This window comes from Solanum verrucosum, unplaced genomic scaffold, assembly GCF_900185275.1.
Source record: "Solanum verrucosum unplaced genomic scaffold, falcon-dt-bn FXZP01000230.1, whole genome shotgun sequence".
Lineage (NCBI taxonomy): Eukaryota > Viridiplantae > Streptophyta > Magnoliopsida > Solanales > Solanaceae > Solanum > Solanum verrucosum.
The window spans coordinates 2,093,172-2,114,377 of record NW_026019954.1 but is presented as its reverse complement, the minus strand read 5'-3'; the positions used below and the strand labels follow the sequence as shown (position 1 = coordinate 2,114,377).

The 21,206-nt window shown below is 29.3% G+C and overlaps 2 protein-coding genes across 3 annotated transcripts in view; one reads left to right on the top strand and one right to left on the bottom strand.

Annotated features, from left to right (window-relative positions):
* Positions 1-242: 242 nt before the first annotated feature.
* The window catches only part of LOC125814137 (inactive TPR repeat-containing thioredoxin TTL3-like), a 172,414-nt gene continuing 151,450 nt past the window's right edge, over positions 243-21,206 (bottom strand). The window contains exons 2-5 of one of the 2 annotated variants that reach the window (XM_049493589.1): positions 1,517-2,340; positions 1,248-1,443; positions 650-1,153; positions 243-550 (exon numbers count right to left, since the gene is read on the bottom strand). In XM_049493589.1, the coding sequence (XP_049349546.1) occupies positions 368-550; positions 650-1,153; positions 1,248-1,443; positions 1,517-2,271 (1,638 nt within the window). In that variant the 5' untranslated portion in view covers positions 2,272-2,340 and the 3' untranslated portion in view covers positions 243-367. Of the gene's footprint in view, positions 551-649; positions 1,154-1,247; positions 1,444-1,516; positions 2,398-21,206 lie in introns of those variants that run through there. The other variant, XM_049493588.1, reaches the window with a different exon arrangement.
* LOC125814140 (uncharacterized) lies at positions 12,718-14,788 on the top strand. The gene is made up of 2 exons (XM_049493594.1): positions 12,718-12,963; positions 13,062-14,788. The coding sequence occupies exon 2, from the start codon at positions 13,125-13,127 to the stop codon at positions 14,529-14,531; it is 1,407 nt and encodes a 468-aa protein (XP_049349551.1). The 5' UTR covers positions 12,718-12,963; positions 13,062-13,124; the 3' UTR covers positions 14,532-14,788.

The following is a 21,206-nucleotide window of genomic DNA, read 5'->3' as shown; positions in this document are numbered from 1 at the left end:
CAAATTCCATTTCACAAATGTTATGGGACTCGAACACACCCAAGACTGGACATCTGGAGCATGAACAATATAAGGTGGGGTGCCAAAACAATAAATTGAGATAGACGTAATAAAATGAACATTGGACCTATATCGATCCTAAAAACTAGTTAACGAGGAGACAATTATCCAATACCAAATTCTCATCCCACAAAAGAGATGAGACTCCAACAAATTACTCTTCCTTGTATAGTACTATATGATTTGTTAATAATGATGACTTGAATATATAATTTACTTGTACATTGACTTGAAGCTATATACATTGCACAAACATGAAATAATCAAATCAAGCTTCTTCATAAACAAGCAAAATATTGAGACAAAATTAATTGCTAATAACTAACACTAAGTTAGATTCATTGCATAGCTTTCTTTGTTTTTGATCCTCTTCCCTCTCTCTTTTTAATTGAATCTTTGCATCAATCAATGCCCTCTTAACTTCCTCATCCCCTTGTTTTTCTTGTAACAACATTTCAAATTCTTGAATTGCAGCCTCCCATCTTTCCAACTATACAACAAAATTCAAAAAAAAAAATCAAATTGGTCAATGTATAATCTATGCAATATTATCAACACATTCTTCGATTAACATTAGTACAAATTTTACCTTTACGTAACAATCAGCTCTACGAACTCTAGCCTTAGTATACGAAGGACGTAACACAAGAGCTGCATTGCAATCCTCCACTCCTTTCTCGAATTGCCCTAGCTTGATTCGACAAGTTGCTCTGTTAAATAACAGAACAGAATTGTATGGATCCTGTTCTAGTCCTTCTGTGTACATACAGCAAGCCTCTATGTATTTCGATTCCTTAAAAAACTCGTTACCCTTTACCCGAGCTGATGCCACCCCTTTAATTCTTCTTAATATCGCGATTATCTCATTGCTGATATCGAGTTTTGCAGCCTCTTGAACTGTACTGATTCCATCATCAAACCTGCCTACTAGTGTGTAAACTTGTGCTCGAATTGTTAGCAAATAAGCTGTTTTAGCTGATCCGAAAATACGAGTAGAAAGACATGTTTTGAAATTAGGTCCCTTCTGAATGATGGTGTATGCCTCCTCATGTCTATGTAATTTTATCAATGCTTCAGCTCTCATTGCAAATATCTTCGAGTATGAAAATAACAAAGGGTAAATATTGTTAAATACGTAATGTTGAAATTAAACTTGACAAGTAAATTATGGACAATGTTGTTTAAACCTGTGGAGCTGAATCTGCACCAGATGACAATGCATTTTCGCTCATATGAAGTAATGTGACGTAATCTTTTACCCTTTGAGCTTCTATGCAATTGCTGATCATTCTTTTAAGATTTTGAGCCTCAGAAATGTCTCTTCTGTCAACTTTTGGTCCTGATTTTTCGTAATGTTCCAATGCTTTCTCTGCTTCTCCTAATCTGTTGAGACAAATATTATTACAATAAAAAAAAATACTCGAAAAAAAAATCTGTTTTGAGTTGATTTTAGTACCTGAGATATAGTCTTGCAAGGCGATATTGCGCGTTGTAGTAAAAAGGATCTAGCTGAATGGCCTCTCTGCATTCGATTACAGCTTCAATCAAACGGTTCAAACTCAACAAAGCTGCACTTTTGTTGCTGTAATAACAAGCATTTTTCGGATTAATGGTGATTGCTTGATTATATAAAGCAATTGCTTGTTCAAATCTTCCATGTTTGTAATGTTCATTTCCCATGGATTTGAGTACATCAGGATCCAATTTGTTTACAATGTTCCCCATCAATACTCTGCCATTCTGTAGAATAAACTTTTGATGAGTTGAAACATGTTGGATTCTCTTTTGCTGCTTCAAATTCCCTAATTGGCCTAATAACATAATGTTCCCCGTGCTTGAAGCACGATTCAACGTTCCATTCGCGCTCGAGTCACTCGAGGTGAACATTGATTGCCTCCTAAGATTGTGAGTATTAGGCACCAAGTTGACAACTTGTGACATTTTCTTCGTGCTTGAAGAATTAGACGATTGGTTGATCTTCGAGCTGCTTCGTGTACCATCAGATGTTGATCTCCTAACGTGTTTTCGATCTTGTGAAATCGAGTTCCTCAGAGTAATTGAGAGTGGTTTTGGTTGAGGCTTGGATAATTTCTTTTTGGAAATTTGTGATACTGGTTGTTTAATTGGCTTACAATTTCCACGTTGAAATATCGCTGCCACTAGACCACAACCCAATTGAATTTCCACTGATTTTTCTCCAATCTTTGCCATAATTTCTTCTTCAATCAAATTTTGCAAATGGAAGATGACTTTATCCAAAGTGGAGAGGTCAAATAAAAACTTGTATATCAAGTGTTCAATGTGATAGGACCTTATTTAGATTAGAAGAAATGATGTAATAGTTATATATATATATATATACTACTCAAAGGTCCAAGAGTGGAAGCTAAGAAACCAACTTTATTTTTCTTTTTTGAAACTAAAGGGGTTAGGCTTATGAAAACAAAATTCCAAAAGGGGACAAGACTATTGGGTAGGATATATCATTTCTAATTTTCTAATAAAGTATGATTGGATGTTTTATCAAGAAAGTGTTATTTGGAACAATTTTTTTTTAAGATTTATGTCAGCTGTTGTGCCAAACAAGTAGGACCTTGGAATCAATCATATCAAAGTTGAATATTACACGTGCAAACATGTATTGTTTCATTCACCAAACCTTGTGAAAACTATCGTCTTACTGGAACTAATGCTTACACGCTACTCAGGGTGCCAAAAGTATATATAATTTGCCTAATTCGTTTGAACTTGAACGAGTTTGGTAGTTATATTCTAACTCTCACGTTCAGAAGATGAAAATTGCAGAAATGGTGATACTGAAATGAATGTATGAACATACTAGGACTAGAGAGATATGATTAATAAAAAAAGATATCTGAGATAAGGTGAAAGTTGCTTCAGTTTAGGACAAGATGGGGAAACGAGACGTGTGTGTTTCAGACATTTAATGAGGAGATGCACAGATGCCCCAGTGTAGATCAGATGTGTGATAGATTGACTATGGATGGTTTTGGGAGAGCTAGAGGTAGGCCAGAGAAGTATTATGGAGAGGTGATTAGATGGGACATAGCACGGTATCATCTTATCGAGGATATGACCTTAGATAAAACGTTGTGGAAGACACAAATAGGGGTAGTAGGTTAGCAGGTAGTAGATTGTGGTCTTGCTTATCCTTTCATACTAGTAGTTGTAGTAGTACTCATGTAGTTTCTTGTTCCTCAATTTCTATTATTATCTATCGTTTATTGCACTTTAGTCGTCGTATTTTTTTGGTAGTTATGTTTAAAATGTGTGCTTTGTCATACTTTCTACAGTATTTTGTTCCTCTCAGAACTCCTTGGATCTAATTTTGATCAAGTCAGGGTCTACCATAAACAACCTCTCTACTTTCAAGATAGGGCCTGGATAAGGTTTGCATTCATCTACCCTCCTAAGATCCCACTTTGTGAAATTACACGGAATAGAGTTTACTGATTAGAACATTTTAGAAACAGAATCAAATAAGGCATTACGTGTGAGTTTATAAGCAGATTTATGCTAAAATAGTGGATTATTAAAAGGGAATAAAAGTATTTTCGTAAATTTAATTATTAATAAAACATAAAGTAGTATTCCTGTTCTAAAATTGGAGAATATTGTTAATCGATGAAAGAAAGAAAGAAAAGAGAGAGAGATCGCAATAATACATAATTTCGCATGTGCTTAGTACAAGTTCTCTTTCAATATTATTTTAAGTTTATTACTATAAGTGGTAATTCTAGTTTCCAATTAAACTTGTCATTAATTAATGTATAAGAAATCTATTGAAATGAGACTTCTCAAATGAAAAAAGGAGCAGAAGATGTCAACAAAATTTGTTGGATGAGAGCACTACACAGTAAAATTTTGGCAGCAAACAGAAAATGAAAAAAATGATGTTGATATTTTTTTGTAGACTTGTGGAACTCAAACTCTATGTAAAACATTGTGTTCACTTTGAGGGCCACTAATTTAAATTCCCAAAAGATTGACCAAAAAAACTTTAGGCCAGCCTGATTTTATACATTTTTTTTTTTCTTCTACTGCATGGCATTAGAAATTTGTCGGTGCCTCCCATCCATTTTTAACAAAATTAATCAATATGTGTTTTTCCATTAATCTTGTAACATTGACTTATTGTACTTTTATCTTACTCCCTTAGTCACAATAGTTACAACTTACATGTTACACTTTTCGCTTAAATCTTATATAAAATAAAATGTTATACTCCCTCCGTTTATGTTTAACTTGACACCTTATTCATCCAATGCCTCTAACCCTAATTCTTCGACTATTTCATCCCCTGTTAATTCTGAACCTGCCTCACACTCTATCGATCAAGCTCCCCTCCATTATCCATTCCCTCTATTTCATCAAGAGCACCCTTAAATAAGAGATACGTGTCTTATTTAAAATTTAAAGGTCAAGATTATATTATATTAACAAATATCATAATCATAGTTAAGTCAGCTAATTTTGGAAAACTACTCTCTAAATTTGATTAAAAAATTACAACATATTCCCTAAAAAAAATTATATTTATTAATTTCATCTTATATTTTATATTTAAATATTAAAGTTTATGATATTTAAAGTGAGAATCAACTAAATAATTTTCTGTACTAGTAAACTTTATTCTTGAAATATTATACTACGTCGAGAAACGAAAAAAAAGTGAAGAATTATCAATATTGAAGAAAAAACATAAAATAAAAGAACACGAAACAAAAATAAAAAAAGACAAGAGGCTTTTAGAATTAAACGATATCAAAATTATTCCAAGGAGAAAATGTGGTTATTGTACGTTTGAAGGGAAAAATATACGTTTTTTAATTCTTTTATATTCTTTTTTTTGTGAAATAAAAGAAAACATTGTTTTAAATGCAAATGTTTTTGAAGATTATTATTTATCACATTAAATATAAATGCTTCATGTTCTACAATTTTAACATTTAAATATAAAAGTATAAGATAAAATTAATGCTATTAATAAATATTAAAATTAATGCTATTAATAAATATTAAATTTTGTATGAAATATATTGTAATTTTTACCAAATTTAGAGAATAGTTTTCTAAAATTAGTTGACTTAACTATGGTTATGATATTTGTTAATATAATATAATCTTGATCTTTAAACTTTAAATAAGACACGTGTCTCTTATCTAGAGGTGCACTTGACGAAATGAAGGGAAGGGGTAAATAGTAATAGAGGGGAGCCGGATCCTTAAAAAAAAAAAAAAAAATACTTATTTTTCAAAAAAAAAAAAAATGTTCCTAGAATTTTATTTTGTTTTTGGAACCAAACACACTATAGTGTAGTTATAGGCAATTCCATTTGCCGACAAAATTGAAGTTTATTCGAAATTGTACTTCTTGCCCAAAAGGCAGTCAAAGTTTTCAACTAGTAAAGGACAATACACCCAAATCTATCTAATATATCTTCTTTCCTTTTCCAATTCATGGTTTTTATTATTAAAAAAAATGACATTACTCAGACCAAATGTAAAAGTTATTTTGTGTCACGATTTACCGGAGGCCTATTGTATAATTGTATTACTATTCTTTATGTCTCAATTCTATATTTTGGTGTTCCCTTAGCGTTAAGAATTGAGTTTTTACAATCACTTATTTATATGTTTTTCCTTTCAAATCTTTAATTTGTTGTTAGTAGTTGATATTTAGGTGCTTTAGGCATAAATAAATCACATTAATCTATCTCTCTCGAATTTGATGGTTAAACTCTACTATAATAATGATATTGTAGGGAGGAGGTCGATTAAATAATTTGATGTCAGATACACATTTCATTCTTATTACTTTTTCTATATGAAAACGAAAAATAAATTAATTTATTCAAAATCCTAATTATAGCATCCCTTCTTCCCACTTTATACCTCAAATCGAATTTTTTTTATGTGATATTTTTTATTTTTTGAAATGTAAACTATTTAAACTTTGATTAATATTTTAAAATAGATTTTTTCATGATATTTACATGAGATAAATTACAACTTTTTTTCCGTGAAGTTTTTTAATATCTAAATTTTAATTTTAAACATTAAGTTAATTAACTCCACTTAAATTTTAAATATTAGTCAAATTAATTCTTCGAAAGATAAAGGGAAAAGGGTCTAAAAAATACTCTAACTTTGGTCGAATTTGTTGTTGCGATACTAAACTTTCATGAGGACCTATTACCTTCCTAGACTATTTAATACCGTATTTTAAACATATATATTTGCCCACATGGACATAAAAAATGCAAAATTATAAATAGTAATGTGTCCACGTGGGCACATATATACCTTTAAAATACACTATTAAATAGTTGATGGGGTAAAAAATACGGTATTAAATAGTCTAGAGAGATAATAGGTCCTCATAAAAGTTTAGTATCGCAACAGCAAATCCGATCAAAATTGGAGTATTTTTCAGACCCTTATCTCAAAGATAAATATATGGTATAATTGGGACGAGAGAAGAAGTTTCATTTTGGAACTACTCGGAATTAACTTTCTTAGTAATATATATGTAAGTAATAAATTATTCTCAGTTTTCTAACAAAATAATTTTAACTAGTTTTTAATCTCTGATGCGTTCGGTATGGCGAAAAACATTTTCTCCAATTTATCATGTTTGTTGGATAAGAAAATTGAAAAATATTTTTTCTAAAAAAATAAGTATCATAAAAATAAGAAAATTGACTTTCCAAAGTAGAAGTAGAATAAACAAGTTCAAATGACATTTTGTATCGATTGTGTCTTCGCATCATCCAATACACTTCATTTTCATTCCTACTACGTAGCCCATTCCCACACACCCCTACCCCCACCTCCCATATCTAAATCGTCAATTCAGTTCGTGTGATTTCAATTTTATTTTATTTTTTTCTTTATTTTGAACTAAATAATGAGATGAATAATTTCGTAAGAATTTAAATTTAAATAACGCGATACCGAATTGAAAATTGCCATTTTTGATTATTGGATTGTAGATAGTTTCAAGCGGGCTGACCCGACCTGATTAAATAAGAATACCAACGCTCCCTTTTTGTTGGAGATTGAAAACTTGGTACATAAATTGCAATATCACGAAAATGTAACGAGACATTTAGTTCGTGATAATAATTTACTTTATTTTCAAGAGATTCAAAATGGATATAACAAATATACAATCCTTGTTCATGTTCTATGGTTTAATTGCTAAAGTCATATTTAACAAATTATTGAAACAATTAAAGTTTAGCCCAATAAATAAATAATAAAGAAGAAACAAAAGCAATCTTTGGATATAGCTATGGGACAAAAGCATCACAACAACTCCTATATATTGCTTTTTAAACAACCACCATTACCATCCTTTTTTGTCTATCAAAACGATTTTTTCTACATTTTATATTTAAAAAAAATAATAAATCCAGCTGTTCTTGTCTAGAATAATTTAATTTGTTGCTACTCCGAAATTTGCAGGTGTCATGAATTGAACGAACATTTTAATTATGGGTGTCAAATGAATGGGTTGAGATTGAACTCAATTCAAATTATCTTAAGCTCGACCCTTAAAATTATGGGCGGATTGAGCAGATTACCTACAATTGAGCTCAATTTTGACACCTCTAATTTTAATTATGTCAACATAGTGAAACATCAACTTAAATACACTTTTTCTTTTTCAGTTTTACTTGTCATTTTTAACGATAATTTTTTTTTCCATACTTTACCTAAGCCTTAATTACTTATTCTCCAATTTATTTTTCAAGACCTTATATTAAACATCAATTAATATAAATAATATGATAAAATGGTCATGTCAATAACTGTTTCACTCAAAACCAAATGCGACAAGCAAAAGTGACCAGAGTCCCGAGCGAGTATTAAAATTGTTTTTTGACACAAAACCCATTTAAGTGGTGACTGGATTGGGCCCATCTTTCTTAATTAGCATTGGCCCATTATAATTGGACCTAATAATCGTGTTCCAGCCTCTTAGGCCCAGATTGATTACAGCTCTGAACTTACTTATCACAATAAGCCCAAAATGAGGCCCATATATAAACAACCTTGCTCCATCTTGTCTTGTAGTTGAATCATGGAACATTTGCCTTTTTTTGAGACCACTCATCGTTATACCAGTATATATAGAAGAAAAAAAATAAAATAAATATATCAAGTTAAGCTTAATTATCCATTTGTAGATTGCTTTGTTAAACAAAAGATGAAAGATCTATGTAAAAAGATTTTTTTTTTCTAGTTTTATAAGTGTTCGCTTTAAAATAGAAAATGGATTCTATACAATTCACAATCTAAGTAATGATCAAAATAGAAATGATTTTCAAATGTGATTCTATAAAAATTCAAGCTTTATTTTTGAATGAAGTTAGACAATACAACTCTTATTAGTTTAATATTTTACCCAAGAGTTACTCAATGAATCGGTTGATTAGAGTTGCAGGATGAATAAATGTTAAAGATGATGTATAGTAACATTTATAATATAATGTACATGTTACAACTCGAAACCTTAGTAAAAGTGGACGTAATTCGTCCTAAAAAGAATAAATTGGTGAGAAAAAAAAGAAGACAAATGAATCCTAAAGGTGATCCAATAATTAAAGATAAAATATAAGTTAAACAAGACATTAATTTCATTGATTAATCAGAAGGATAATCAGTAAAACTTTCATTGAAGATTTTCTTAGACTTCCCCTGATATAGTTTTTGGCTCTTCGGAAGTAGTACTAACTGTCCTCGAGTTTCACTCGTGAAATTTTAAATATTTATTTTAAAATCCGACTAATTCAAATTCACGCCCGAAAACCTACTTAGCACTTTCTTATATATATCAAAGACCACTCTTTGCCTGGCCTAATTTAAGTAGCATGGCTTGTAGACAAGACAAGTTGGATTGATTTGGCCCTCTGTACAAAGTTTTTCATGTGAAAGAGAATATTCATATTGTACAAATAATACGAGTATTTTAATTTAAATGTAAGTTATAATTTCCCTGCAATTATCTTAATGAATGACGTGTCACGTGATATTAAATATACTTTCTTAATTTGAAGTAAATCTCGAATATGAATAAATATTTCTTTATATTATTATATACTTTAAGTATAACAAAATGTATGGTGTATAGTTTGACAAGAAACTCTTCAAAAGATAAAAGACAAAACATTAATGGCCGCAATTTTTAGATATTCGGTATTCTTTCTATCGCAATTAAGGCTTTATATTATGATTATGATTAATGATAAGCTACATATTAAAAATAATTCAACTTGCAAGTTTTGGTAATTGATTGAAAAGATACATATTTTATATCTATTGATTTACTATAAATAGTGAAATTTCATCGAAAATTTAAACATTTGACGAAAAGTCGTTAGAAATGATTTCAACGAATATACTATTATAGATTTCGTTGAAAATACGTGTGTTTAATTTTATAGTAATTTTTTATCATATTGTTAAGAGTCATCGATCAATAAGAAAATTGTTAGAAATACGATGAACATACTATTATAGATTTTGCTGAAAATACGATTATTTAATTTGTAGTAGTGTTTTTGTCGTATTGTCAAGAGTTATCGATCAATAATAATTTTAATAAAACAAAAAAAAGGTTAAAGTGTGTTTTACGTCTTAATAATCAAAGTGTATAGTGTATACTAGTATGATAAGAAAGAAACCATTCAGTGGATATAAACGAAAGAATAATGGCCGCAAATTTAAAATATTCGTACACAATTTGTATCTTTTTTTTAGTTTGGGATTTGATACGTAGCGTAGGGTTGGCATATAGCCATAACAAGAGAATATAATAATGCCTTTAAAAAAATAACTCTCATATTCGAATCAGTTTGCGTGATTAATTTTATGTGTCATCTCTCACTTGCAATTTGTATCAAATAACTCTTTTCCATCAATGTTACGACAGATGAGAAGAAATCACCTAATATTAGGTCTTTATTGAAATTTGAATATGAGACCTCATAATTTTCGACCACTTCCAATGTCCTACTTTTTTTTAAAGAAAAAAAAAACGCATACAAATTTCTATTCTTATTTATTTTTCGTAAAAGGACATTTTATTTTATATAGATTAGCTAGTCATACAAGTTAAAACCCTCCTGATCAGTACCTGATTTTGAAGGGTCATTAACACAATACTCATATATAAATGAAGACAAGAAATAAAGATAAAAGGACAATATATAATATTAATCATAAAATTATATTTGGACAAAATATCAGCCATTGTGCTTGCTTTAATTAATTTTTTAGTACAGATATATAGGAGGAAATTTTACAGAAAAAAAATGCAATAACAACATATTTAGAATAATTTTATAAATAAGATACAAGCATAATAAAATATACATGGATCTTATTTAAATTTACCATGTTTCCTCAGTTACATTATCAACTTGCTACTTATTTAATAGCTAAAGAGATGGGCTATAATTTATTTATTTATTTATTTATATGCTTTGGTCCCTTTAAAATGTGGTTGCAGCTAACTAGAATGTGGTTGAACTAATCACTATGAAGCCTATTCATTCAAACATTTTAATTATAAATGATTAGGGTAGATATATCTAAGTGTATTTATTATTTATTTAGTAAAGTATAGGTTCAAAAGATCATGTGAATATTCATGACGAAATAATTTTCAAATGTCCAATGAGTTCATTAATTTTTTTGATCCCTTCACACACGTAAAAACTTCAACAAAGAATTGAAAAACTTTGGTGTGAGATAATTATTGCTACCATCAAGTGCAAATATTAATGGTTGATTTGTACAATAACTCTTTTTTTTTCACCATTTAAATTCTGTCTCTATTTTTATGTGTTGATACGAATTTTATTCCTTTGAACAATGTTAGACACCGCCAATAGGTTGATAGTTAATAATGTATTGAAAAAATTGTAGAAAATATATTAGTTGATCCAATAACTTTTGTTATAACTCATAAAATTTTAGACCATAATTTATCGAATAAAAAAATTACTTTCTTAATAAAGAACTTTAGACCATTGTATAAAAAAATTGTAAATTGTAAGAGAAAGAAAACATAGTCATTTATTAAATAGTTATCTCAAAAAATTATAATATTAATTCTTATCGACGTGGATGCCAAAAGATTCTGTACGTTAAATTATTACACCGTATAATAATAATAATAATAATGTTTATTTTATAATTTTTCAAGTTTCTGGATGGTCCATATTCTGACTTGGTCAAAGGATGAGGTACACAATAATATTGCATCTGCACATCAAATTTTATTAATTTTCTTTTAACATAAAATATTGGATGGATTGCATTATTTGCATGTTACTTTTTTTTTATCAAAAAAATAGTCACACAAACAGATTTTCCGTAACCACTGGAACTCACAGGTTGCAAAAAAGCTAGACAGTGCATATAGTAAGTCATGGAACAAAAAGAATATATTAATTACTAGAAAACTAAAAGAGCAAAAAAAAAATTGAAGAAAGAAATTTAGAGTTGATATAAAAATAGTCAAATTAAAGAATTGTTTCAAAGCTCCCAATTGTCTTGAACATCAAATAATCGAACAGTATTAGATTATATAAAATGAACCTTAAATAATAAATGTATGATTTATTTCACCAATTAACCATATTATTTGAATTTGAGACTATCACATGATTGCTTAATGAATAATCTAAATGAATTTACTCTACAATTAAATGAAGTTCTGACAAGAATTATTTAATACTAGAATATAAGGATTGTTACAAAAATTAATTACTTTCTTAACTCTCATATAAGACGAGTCCCATTTTTTTTAAGAACATTCTCAACATATTGAACCAACGTGACGATACGGCGCGCCGTAGCAAATGGTATATATTTTTTAAATCACCACCCTAACCCCTACATTCTTTGTTTAACTATTTCATGATTAATTCAATTCTTGCTTATTAAATCCACTAATTAGGATAAAATTCAGTACTCTATAATTATTATATTATTATTTTCAAAGTCCGAACATGAAGAATATATTTCAACAATTACAACATATCCCTAATAATTGAATTTGTTTTTTAAATTTTGCAAGTTGATGTAACTGTTATCCGTATTAAAATCTCAACTAATTAAAATTTACGTCATGTAAAGTCCAATAAGAAGGCTTTTTATTAGGTTTTTTTTTCCATATATATACAAAACTCAAGAACTCAAAATTTTAATTTTATTCATCTCACCACAACCCCAATTACTCCGGAGATGTTGAAGTTCACAAGACAACTTAAGCAAGTTTAGTTGGCTACCTACTCTTTAAGTATTAAATTGTTCTTTTTAATATATCATTTTCACTTTATTATTATAGTATAATAATAGTACTTTATATTTATTTTTTCTCTTCCCTTTTATGTTTCCATAAAACTTTTCTAGTATTCATTTTTCTTGTTTTCACACTTAAAAATCTAAAGAAAAAGATATTCTTTTTCTCCTCATATACCAATCTCTCACTATCTTGTGTATTGTATGTACATATATCTATCTCTTTGAGTTTGACCCGTTGCCACCTACCGGCAGCTTCTTTGCTCCCCTCCAATGTCCTACCCCACCACCCACCCAGTCCCCCACCTATTCTATATTTCCTTTTCTAACTGAAAAAAATACCAAAAAACTCTTTACTTTACTTTCCTTGCATCTCTTTCAGAGCCATCCTTATATTTAACCGCTCCTTTCTCCTTTTCTTTTCTTTTCTCCCTTTCGATCTCTCCAAACCCTAATTCATCGGAAAAAATGAAGTTATGATCCTATTTGTTTTTATTTTTATTGGATCGAGTACAAGCTTGTGGTCCAAGAAAGTGAGCTAACTCAAGGAAGTTCAATATATGGGTACTTTTTTAATTTTTTTTATTTAATTTAATTTGTTGGGTGTTTTTTTCGATTTGAATCTTATTCAAACTTTGCAACTATCACTTTCTATTTTGCAGGTTTTAGTAAATACTAGACTTTTTCTTCTTTAATTATCTTTTTATTGAAGAAAAATTAAAGGTATGGATTCTGGGAATAGTGGGAGTATTCAATCTTCAAGTGGTGGTGATGAAGAGTATGATGATTCACGTGGGGAATCTATTTCAACTTTCTTGAATAATAGTAATAATAATTCACTCGCCCATTTTGGTTCAATTGCATCTCATAATAATAATAATCCGCCTTTTCTTTCTCATCATCATCAACAACATCAACAAAACCCCAATAATACTTTCTTTGATACCGCGGCTAGTTTGTTCCCACAAAGTTCAAATCCTCAGTTCAACACGAACGATCTCATTTGGTCATCATCGTCATCTCGGGCTTTAAGATCTGACCATAATTTCAACAATTTTACCTCATCAGCTCCATCATCAACTGCCGCTGCTAGTGGTCAACTCTTTCATCATCATCATAATCAAAACCCTTTTCCGGGTTCAGGTCCGTTACAAGCAATGCAACCATCAGTTGAAGCAACTAATGTTGTACGGGCCTCAAGTTCGGCCCAGCCCGATCAGCAGCCCAATGTAGCGAAAAACCCGAAGAAACGCACCAGGGCCTCACGCAGAGCGCCAACCACCGTGCTAACTACAGACACGACGAATTTTCGACAAATGGTTCAGGAATTCACCGGAATCCCAACTGCTCCGTTCACCGGTTCACCCTACACTCGCCGTCTTGATCTCTTTCCGACAGCTGGATCGGGGATGAGGACAGGTCATTTGGATTCGCTTGGACCATTATACCCTTTGAGACCATCAGCACAAAAGGTTCAAGTATCTCCATTTATGTCACAATTATCATCTTCTCCTGCTTCTTCGTCATCGTTGTTGAGTTCTAGCATGATTGATGCTTTAATGCCTGGAAATAACAACAACTCTATTGTTGGTGTTGGTACTACCTCGGGCTCTACCTCTACCTCAACAAATTTCCAATTAGGTTCAAATCATCTTGGAATACAAAAACAAGCACAAAACTTGTTCAACATGCAGAATCAAATTCTTTCATTCAATGCTGGAGCATCGATTTTTAACACAAAGTCTACTACAGGAGGCGGAAGCAGTAATACAATTAATGTCCCTTCGTTAGATGAACTTGGAATAAGTCATGAACAACAAGTGAGTGCAAATCTGATCAGTGCATTTCAAGGAGGGAATAATAGTAATAATAATAATAATGTTACTAGTCAAGCAAGAAATGATGGAAATAATCTTTCAAGATTGTGGAGAAATAATAATAATCATGATGGGGGTCAAGAAAATCAACGGCTGAGATCATTTGATGGGAATAATAGTAATGCTGGAAATTATAACAAGTTAAATTCAGGTAATTCTTCTACATCAGAATTTCATCATGAGATTAATAAGGGTTTGGAAAATGTGTGTTCAACTGGGGAAGGACCAGTTTCTTCATGGACTTGTCCTGATTAGAATTATTATTATTACTATTTCTTTATGATAAAAAAAAAAAAAAAAAAACTGTTGCTGACTATAAATTGATGACTTATTAGATCAATTTGGTAAGTTTTTTCTATTAATTAATTGTATTTTTAATTTTTGGTTTAATTATATACGTTGTAATACACATGTAGATATTTTGTACTACGTACTCTTTTTGATGATTTTTAAATATTTGGTAGAATGAGAATTTTGGATTTTGTAGTATTATATATATCTAGTCTTTTTTTCTTCTTTCTTCCTATAATTATGTTAAGTTGGTTTAATTTCTGTTTGTTTTTTTGTTAAGTATTTATATATACCGCTCGTATTTTTAAGGTAGAATCTTTGACAATTATTAAACTTCAATAAGAACAAATCCTTAGATACATTTTTTAATCTAATATAATAAAATCAAATTTGTTAGTAATGGCATGCGGAGTATTTACTGATTTTATTATAGAAAAAGTTTTCGAAATGAGTAATTTTAAATTTTTAACCCGTTTTGTTTATTACTTGTGATTTGTGACTTTGAAGATTTTCTCATGGAGCATGGGATAAAATCATAAAAATACCCTATATGACACAAATTTTCGATGAGGATATTCATCAATAATTAGCCCATCATTAAAGGTTTTTTGTGTAGAGATAATTCATCGAAAACAGTTTAGACAAGTCAATTTTTATAGATTTTGTCCTTTTTTTTTCATAGTGTATTACAAAAAAGCTACTAAAAAGATGATACTATACGTTGTGTTTGGATAAGTTTTCCAGATAAGTATTTAAGAAATTTATGCAAAATAAAGTACTTTGAATATTTATAATATATTATTAAAAATACTATCAGTATTGCCTAATTAATTGTTTCCAGAAATATCTCAACGGACTTCTCCACCCACAAACAAAAAAATAAATAAAAAGAAAAAAGTAAAAGGAAGGTCCTAAATTACTTTTAGTCTAATTAATTCAGTTAATGATATATTCATCCAGTAACTTTTCTCATTTTATAGTCAAAACCATTATTACCACTTAATTAGAGGCTTAATTTCCATAAAACATGTTACCAGTTGGTTTAACCTGAACCTTTTTCATTTTTCAACTAAAGACAGCCAGACAAACTTGCAAAAGTCAAAAAAACAGAAGTGTAAATTCCTAGGTTAAGAATATTATTAACCAGAACACACTGCATAAGTTCTTGTTTTCACATTGTCATATGGGAATGGAAAGGAAAAAAAAACTTTAACCTACTAACCCCTAATATTCTCTTCGAGTTTAACTTCAACACACTGATCAATGATCATAGCGTGTATATATATATATATATATTACAAATAATTGTCATTAAAAACTAGGGATTAGTAATGTCTCAAAAAAAATAGGTTGTCCATTATAACAAGCTAAGATATAATGTCACGGTCAACTGTATATATAGATAGAGCTAGCTAAGAAGGCATAGATGATTTATTCGTACACCTTCTAACGAAAAATTAGAATCTATATATAAGATTAAAAATATTTTCTTTCTTTATATATATGTATAAGAAAAGTTGAATTTCTTTGACTTTTTTATTTTATATATTTTTGAATTCCAATTACTTACATATGTTCTATATATTATATTTCTTAGAATAGTCGGCAGACTACTTTTTTCTTTCAACAGAGAATAACTAATTAGTGCAATTTATGACCTTTTACATTTTCACCTGCAGACTTACAATCTACAGAAGTTTCCATCTCTTAAATATTAAGCAAACAATAATAATAATAATAATTATTATTATTATTATTATTTCAAAGTGGGTACCAAATTAATTAGCATTATTAAGATACTTTTTAAGACCCACCATTCTCGTTACAAGTCTCTATATTTAAGTACGTGGGCTATTTAGTTAACTGAAACTTTTATTATTATTTTTCTGTAGAGAGTCCCCACAGCTGATCTTACCATTCATATTAATTGCAAGTGTACTAATTGTTTCATATTCTCATGTCAAACTTTTACTACAAATGTATAGAAAGTTCATTTCTATGTTTGACCTTCAATTCATTTGTTAATTAAATTATAATATTTTTAGTACAAAAAAAGTTTTGATTTCATTGTATCACATATTATGTTTTTTTTTCGTTTAAGAACAAAAAACAAGAGAGACTATTTTGTCATTTTTGAAAATCGATAGGATCATTTTGTGAACTTAGCTTAAAACATATAGGATCATATCATGCTGAGTTATTTTAGATTTAGCCCATTTAAAAGGCTTAATAATGCATAATTTGTCCCTTAAATTTAAATGATATTTCATTTAGACACATGAAACCTAAAAGACGGGATGGGGATCCATAAGATCATTAGACGAGGTTCAGCCCTCAGCGTGGAGATCTTTCTGGAAATCAAAATTGGTTTGTTAAGGAACGAAGTAGCCCAAAGTAAATCATGTTCCAATTGAACACCATACCTATTGATAATTAAGTGTTCAATTAGATGTTTTTTATTCAAAATTTGAGAAAGAACATATAATATGTCATTTGCTTTAATTATACACATTTGTCTTTATATCGTGTAACCCAACGTTTCTTAATTACATGTTCAATTGAAATATTCTGACTAGGGTAAGGGAATAGCCATGTTTTTTTTGTACATAAGAAAATAAAAGGAAAAGGAGTATGGTACGATATTTTGAGAGGAATCGAAATGATTAGTAAGGAGATTAGAGAAATTATAAAATGAGTATATAATAATTTATCTTGCTTTCAAAATAGAAATGATAGTGAATGTTACCAAGGAAGAAAAAGAGGAGGGGCAAAAAATAAAGGTGAAAAAGAAAGAAGAGATGATTAACTATGAGATTTTTTCAAGTTTTGAAAGGATAGAAGACATGTGAGAAAGGTATATGGAATCATGGTGGCCCCAATTCCAACAGAATAATCTGATTTTTAGCAATGATTATTAATTGCTTCACACACCATGTATTATTACAATATTTAGTAAGGGCATAATACATAAACATGATCCTTAATTTGATTTTAACGGATAATTATGTCCTCTAATTTTGAGTGTGTATAAGTAGACATTTAAATTTGTATAAAATTGAACAAGTAGACACACTTGTCCTACATGACATAATACACATAGAACGTCACGTAGGATACAAAATTGTCATGTAGGGTGCCATGTAGGACGAATGTGTCAATTTGCTCAATTTTATATAAGTTTAAGTGCCTACTTGTGCACATTCAAAGTTAAAGGTCATAGTTGTCAGCTGATGTCAAATTAAGAATCAGATTTATGTATTAGACCTTTAGTAAGTGTATATATCTCTATCCATCAATCGTCTTTAATTTATTTCTATCTCAACTACTAAAAAAAAAATATTCTAAAAAATCAACCTCATGAGTTTGTTTGTCACAAGAGGCTGGGTCGAAACCTTATCGACTTCACGGGATAGTTTTTTTTTAAAATACATAATAATAAAATGCATTATTCGAACACCCATCGTTAGGGTGGTAGGGTATATTTCTCTCACTACACAATTGATTTTGTAGGTTCAAGACTTTGTTTTATTTTGTAAAAGAATAATCAAAAAAATATACTTCATGAGGTTGCTTTTTTCCGGCTTATTTGTAGTCGATTTTTTTCACGATCTTTTTAAGTAATGTTTGGTATGAAGAGGAAAAAAATCATGGAAAACTTTTCCTTAAATATGTTTTCTTGGAAAAATATATGGTACTAGTGATAATATTTTATTTATTTTCTAGTGTTTGATAATTAAGTAAAAAAATATCATTTCAAATATATTTATATGTAATTTAAAAATAGAACATAGAGGTGGGGAGAGGAAAGGCATGTTAGTGGCGCGGGGGATGGGGTTTGGGGGAGTTATTTGACCGTGGAGAGGTAACAATAATTTTTTTATATCACTTATGGAAAAAAACAAATCCTTTACTTTCAATAGAGAAGTCTTACATATTTTTTTATTTTATTTTTGAAGAAAATATTTTGAGCAATAATTTTGGATAATATATTCTCTTTCATATCAACACTTTTGAAAACTTAGAATTCGTGAAAAAATAAAAGGAAATGGGGGGTGGGGGTGTTAATTGAGCATGCAATGGCATGATTACTTCTTGGAATGCAGTGAGGTAAAAGTGGGAAGAAGAAAAAAAACTAAATAGTAGTAGGTCTTTTCACAATTTTTTTTTAGTTAAAGACTGTACATACGGTGGATATTTTATTTTATTTTAAAAATGAATTTATGTAGCTCACGTCAACTCTAATCCTTAATTAAATAGCTTAACGAATAGTAGAGATTGATATGCGTAGTAATTAAATTATGGGAAATCGTTTGGCTTAATTCGAGATTTAGGGCTGTTTGGTTTAGTCAAAACATGTGCAATAAAAAGCATTTTATTTGCATAAACAATGAGTAACTAACTATAGTTCAAATATGTTCCGAAATTGTTAAACTCTCTTATTAATTTTATAAAAAAAAACAAGATCATCTTTAAAATCAAAATAAAAAATGTATATGTATATACATTTTCCTTAGACTACCTAGAGTGGTTATGTAAGGTTCAATTAATTTAAATTTATATTAAGTCGGAATATTTTATTTTAGGAGTAAAGGTTTTTTTTTTTTGTTAAAAATAATTTTATATTTAAGACTTAAATTTAAAATCTATAATTAAATACAAAGGAATATATACTTATTAGTTACCACTCCATTCTAATTTTTGGGGTCCTCTAGATTACGTATGACAGTACTTAAGACTTTTTATATGTAATTTGCATAGGAATATACTTAGGGCCCTCTTCCACATCCTCATCATATTTGTGTTTGTTTATATAGAAAAAATATCAATTTAAAAATATTTCTATATAATCTGAATATAATCTGAATAAATACTATTATAGGTGAGGGTTGAGTGGAAATGAAGATGAAGATGAAAATGAAATGTGCTCAAGGTGGTAGAACATAATAACGTGAAATGTCACATATATAACTTGTTTATCTTGCTTCTATTAAAAAATAATTTTCCCCTTTTTTAAATAACGTACTTTCTTAGTAAAAAAATATTTTCAAAAGATTTGATCAATAAAATATGAGAAAATAAAAAATATTTTACTTCGTACCATGGGGTTGTTATCAACTCTTCAACTCCAAGCCTACTCTTGTTCAACCCGACCCGTTTAATGTGCTTATGACTATATATACTTATGTGTCATACCATACAATTTTTATCAATCTATAAATCAGAAGCTAAATAGTATGGTCGTAAAATAGAATGTCAAATGTGTGAATTGAAATAGTATTTTGGGTGAACGATTAAAATAAATTAAGTAAATAAAATAGACAGATTATTAATTGGTCTAATAATGTACTTGAATTCTTATTAAGATGAACTAAATATTAGGTCATATAATCTAATTTCTATAATTCAAATTTCATGGCTTCTTCTGTTAGAGCTTGTTTAATCATCAAAACAAAACTTTTGTTCCAAATTATGGCTATACCAAACATATAAAACAATTATTAATTTTTAAATGAGAGGGAGAAAGAGCTTAAATCAATCTAATTTTCAAATGAGTCGGATTCAGCTATTAAAATGGCTTATAAGTTAATAAATAGGAATATCATTAATGTGCTCAAAGAAGGATAAGTTAGAGAGATTATATATTTTTTTTATGAGCTAATTCTAACATATTAGGCATAACTATGAAGGAGGTGTGGGAGAGATTTGATTTACAATTCACTACAACTATTATTTCAGTTAAATTTAACTTAAAATCAATTAAAAAAACTAGCATAAAAGATATGTAAAAATAATACATGAGACGTTATATATATATAGCCATGGGTGGAGCCAGTAGCAGGGCCTTTAGGTGGAAAATTATATTGTTTATATAATATGATTAAAATTAATTTTTACATATAGATAATGAATGTTGAATCTGCTTCGACTTTTTCGTGTGTTTACTTTTTCATATTTAACCATCTTAGTGAAAATTCTTGTTCCACCACTAATGATAGCTATCGGCTGTTTATATTAAGGTCTATGTGCTTAGCCTCTAATCATGATTAGTTTAGTGGCACATGTGAATAATAAGCCTCTTTATTTTCAATTTAATTCGTTAATGATTGTTTTTCATTTACTTTTATGTTGTTCTACAGTATATTTTTATATGCGTAAGCAATGATGAAAACAAAATTAAATATGACGTGATTAAATTAGTCAAAATTAAAGAACTAAAGCTCCTGGTCATGGTCTTGGTTAGACTGCTTTGGTAAAATTGGTGTAAATGAAAGACTACAATTGTTGAGTGTTTGGCACCGAGCAAAATATTTTTCATGAAAAATAAGTATGTTTTTTTATTTATAAATTTATTTATTTTTTAATATAATTAGTAAGATGATATAATCTCAAAATATATAATTATATATAATATAGAAAAGGGAAAAAGGACAAATATACCCCTGAACTATCGTAAATGGTATGCAGATACCCTTCGTTATATTTTTGGGACATTGGTGCCCCTCCCGTCCAAAAACTAGAGCATATATGCCCTTCACTCTAATGGAAGACTAAATAGGGACACGTGATACAATCTTATCCGATCCGATATTTAATAAATGTCGGGTCGGTGGATAAGATTATGACACGTGTATGTCCATT

Bases quoted from the DNA above. Each gene is read 5' to 3' on its own strand.
- LOC125814140 (XM_049493594.1), top strand. From the start codon at position 13,125: ATGGATTCTGGGAATAGTGGGAGTATTCAATCTTCAAGTGGTGGTGAT.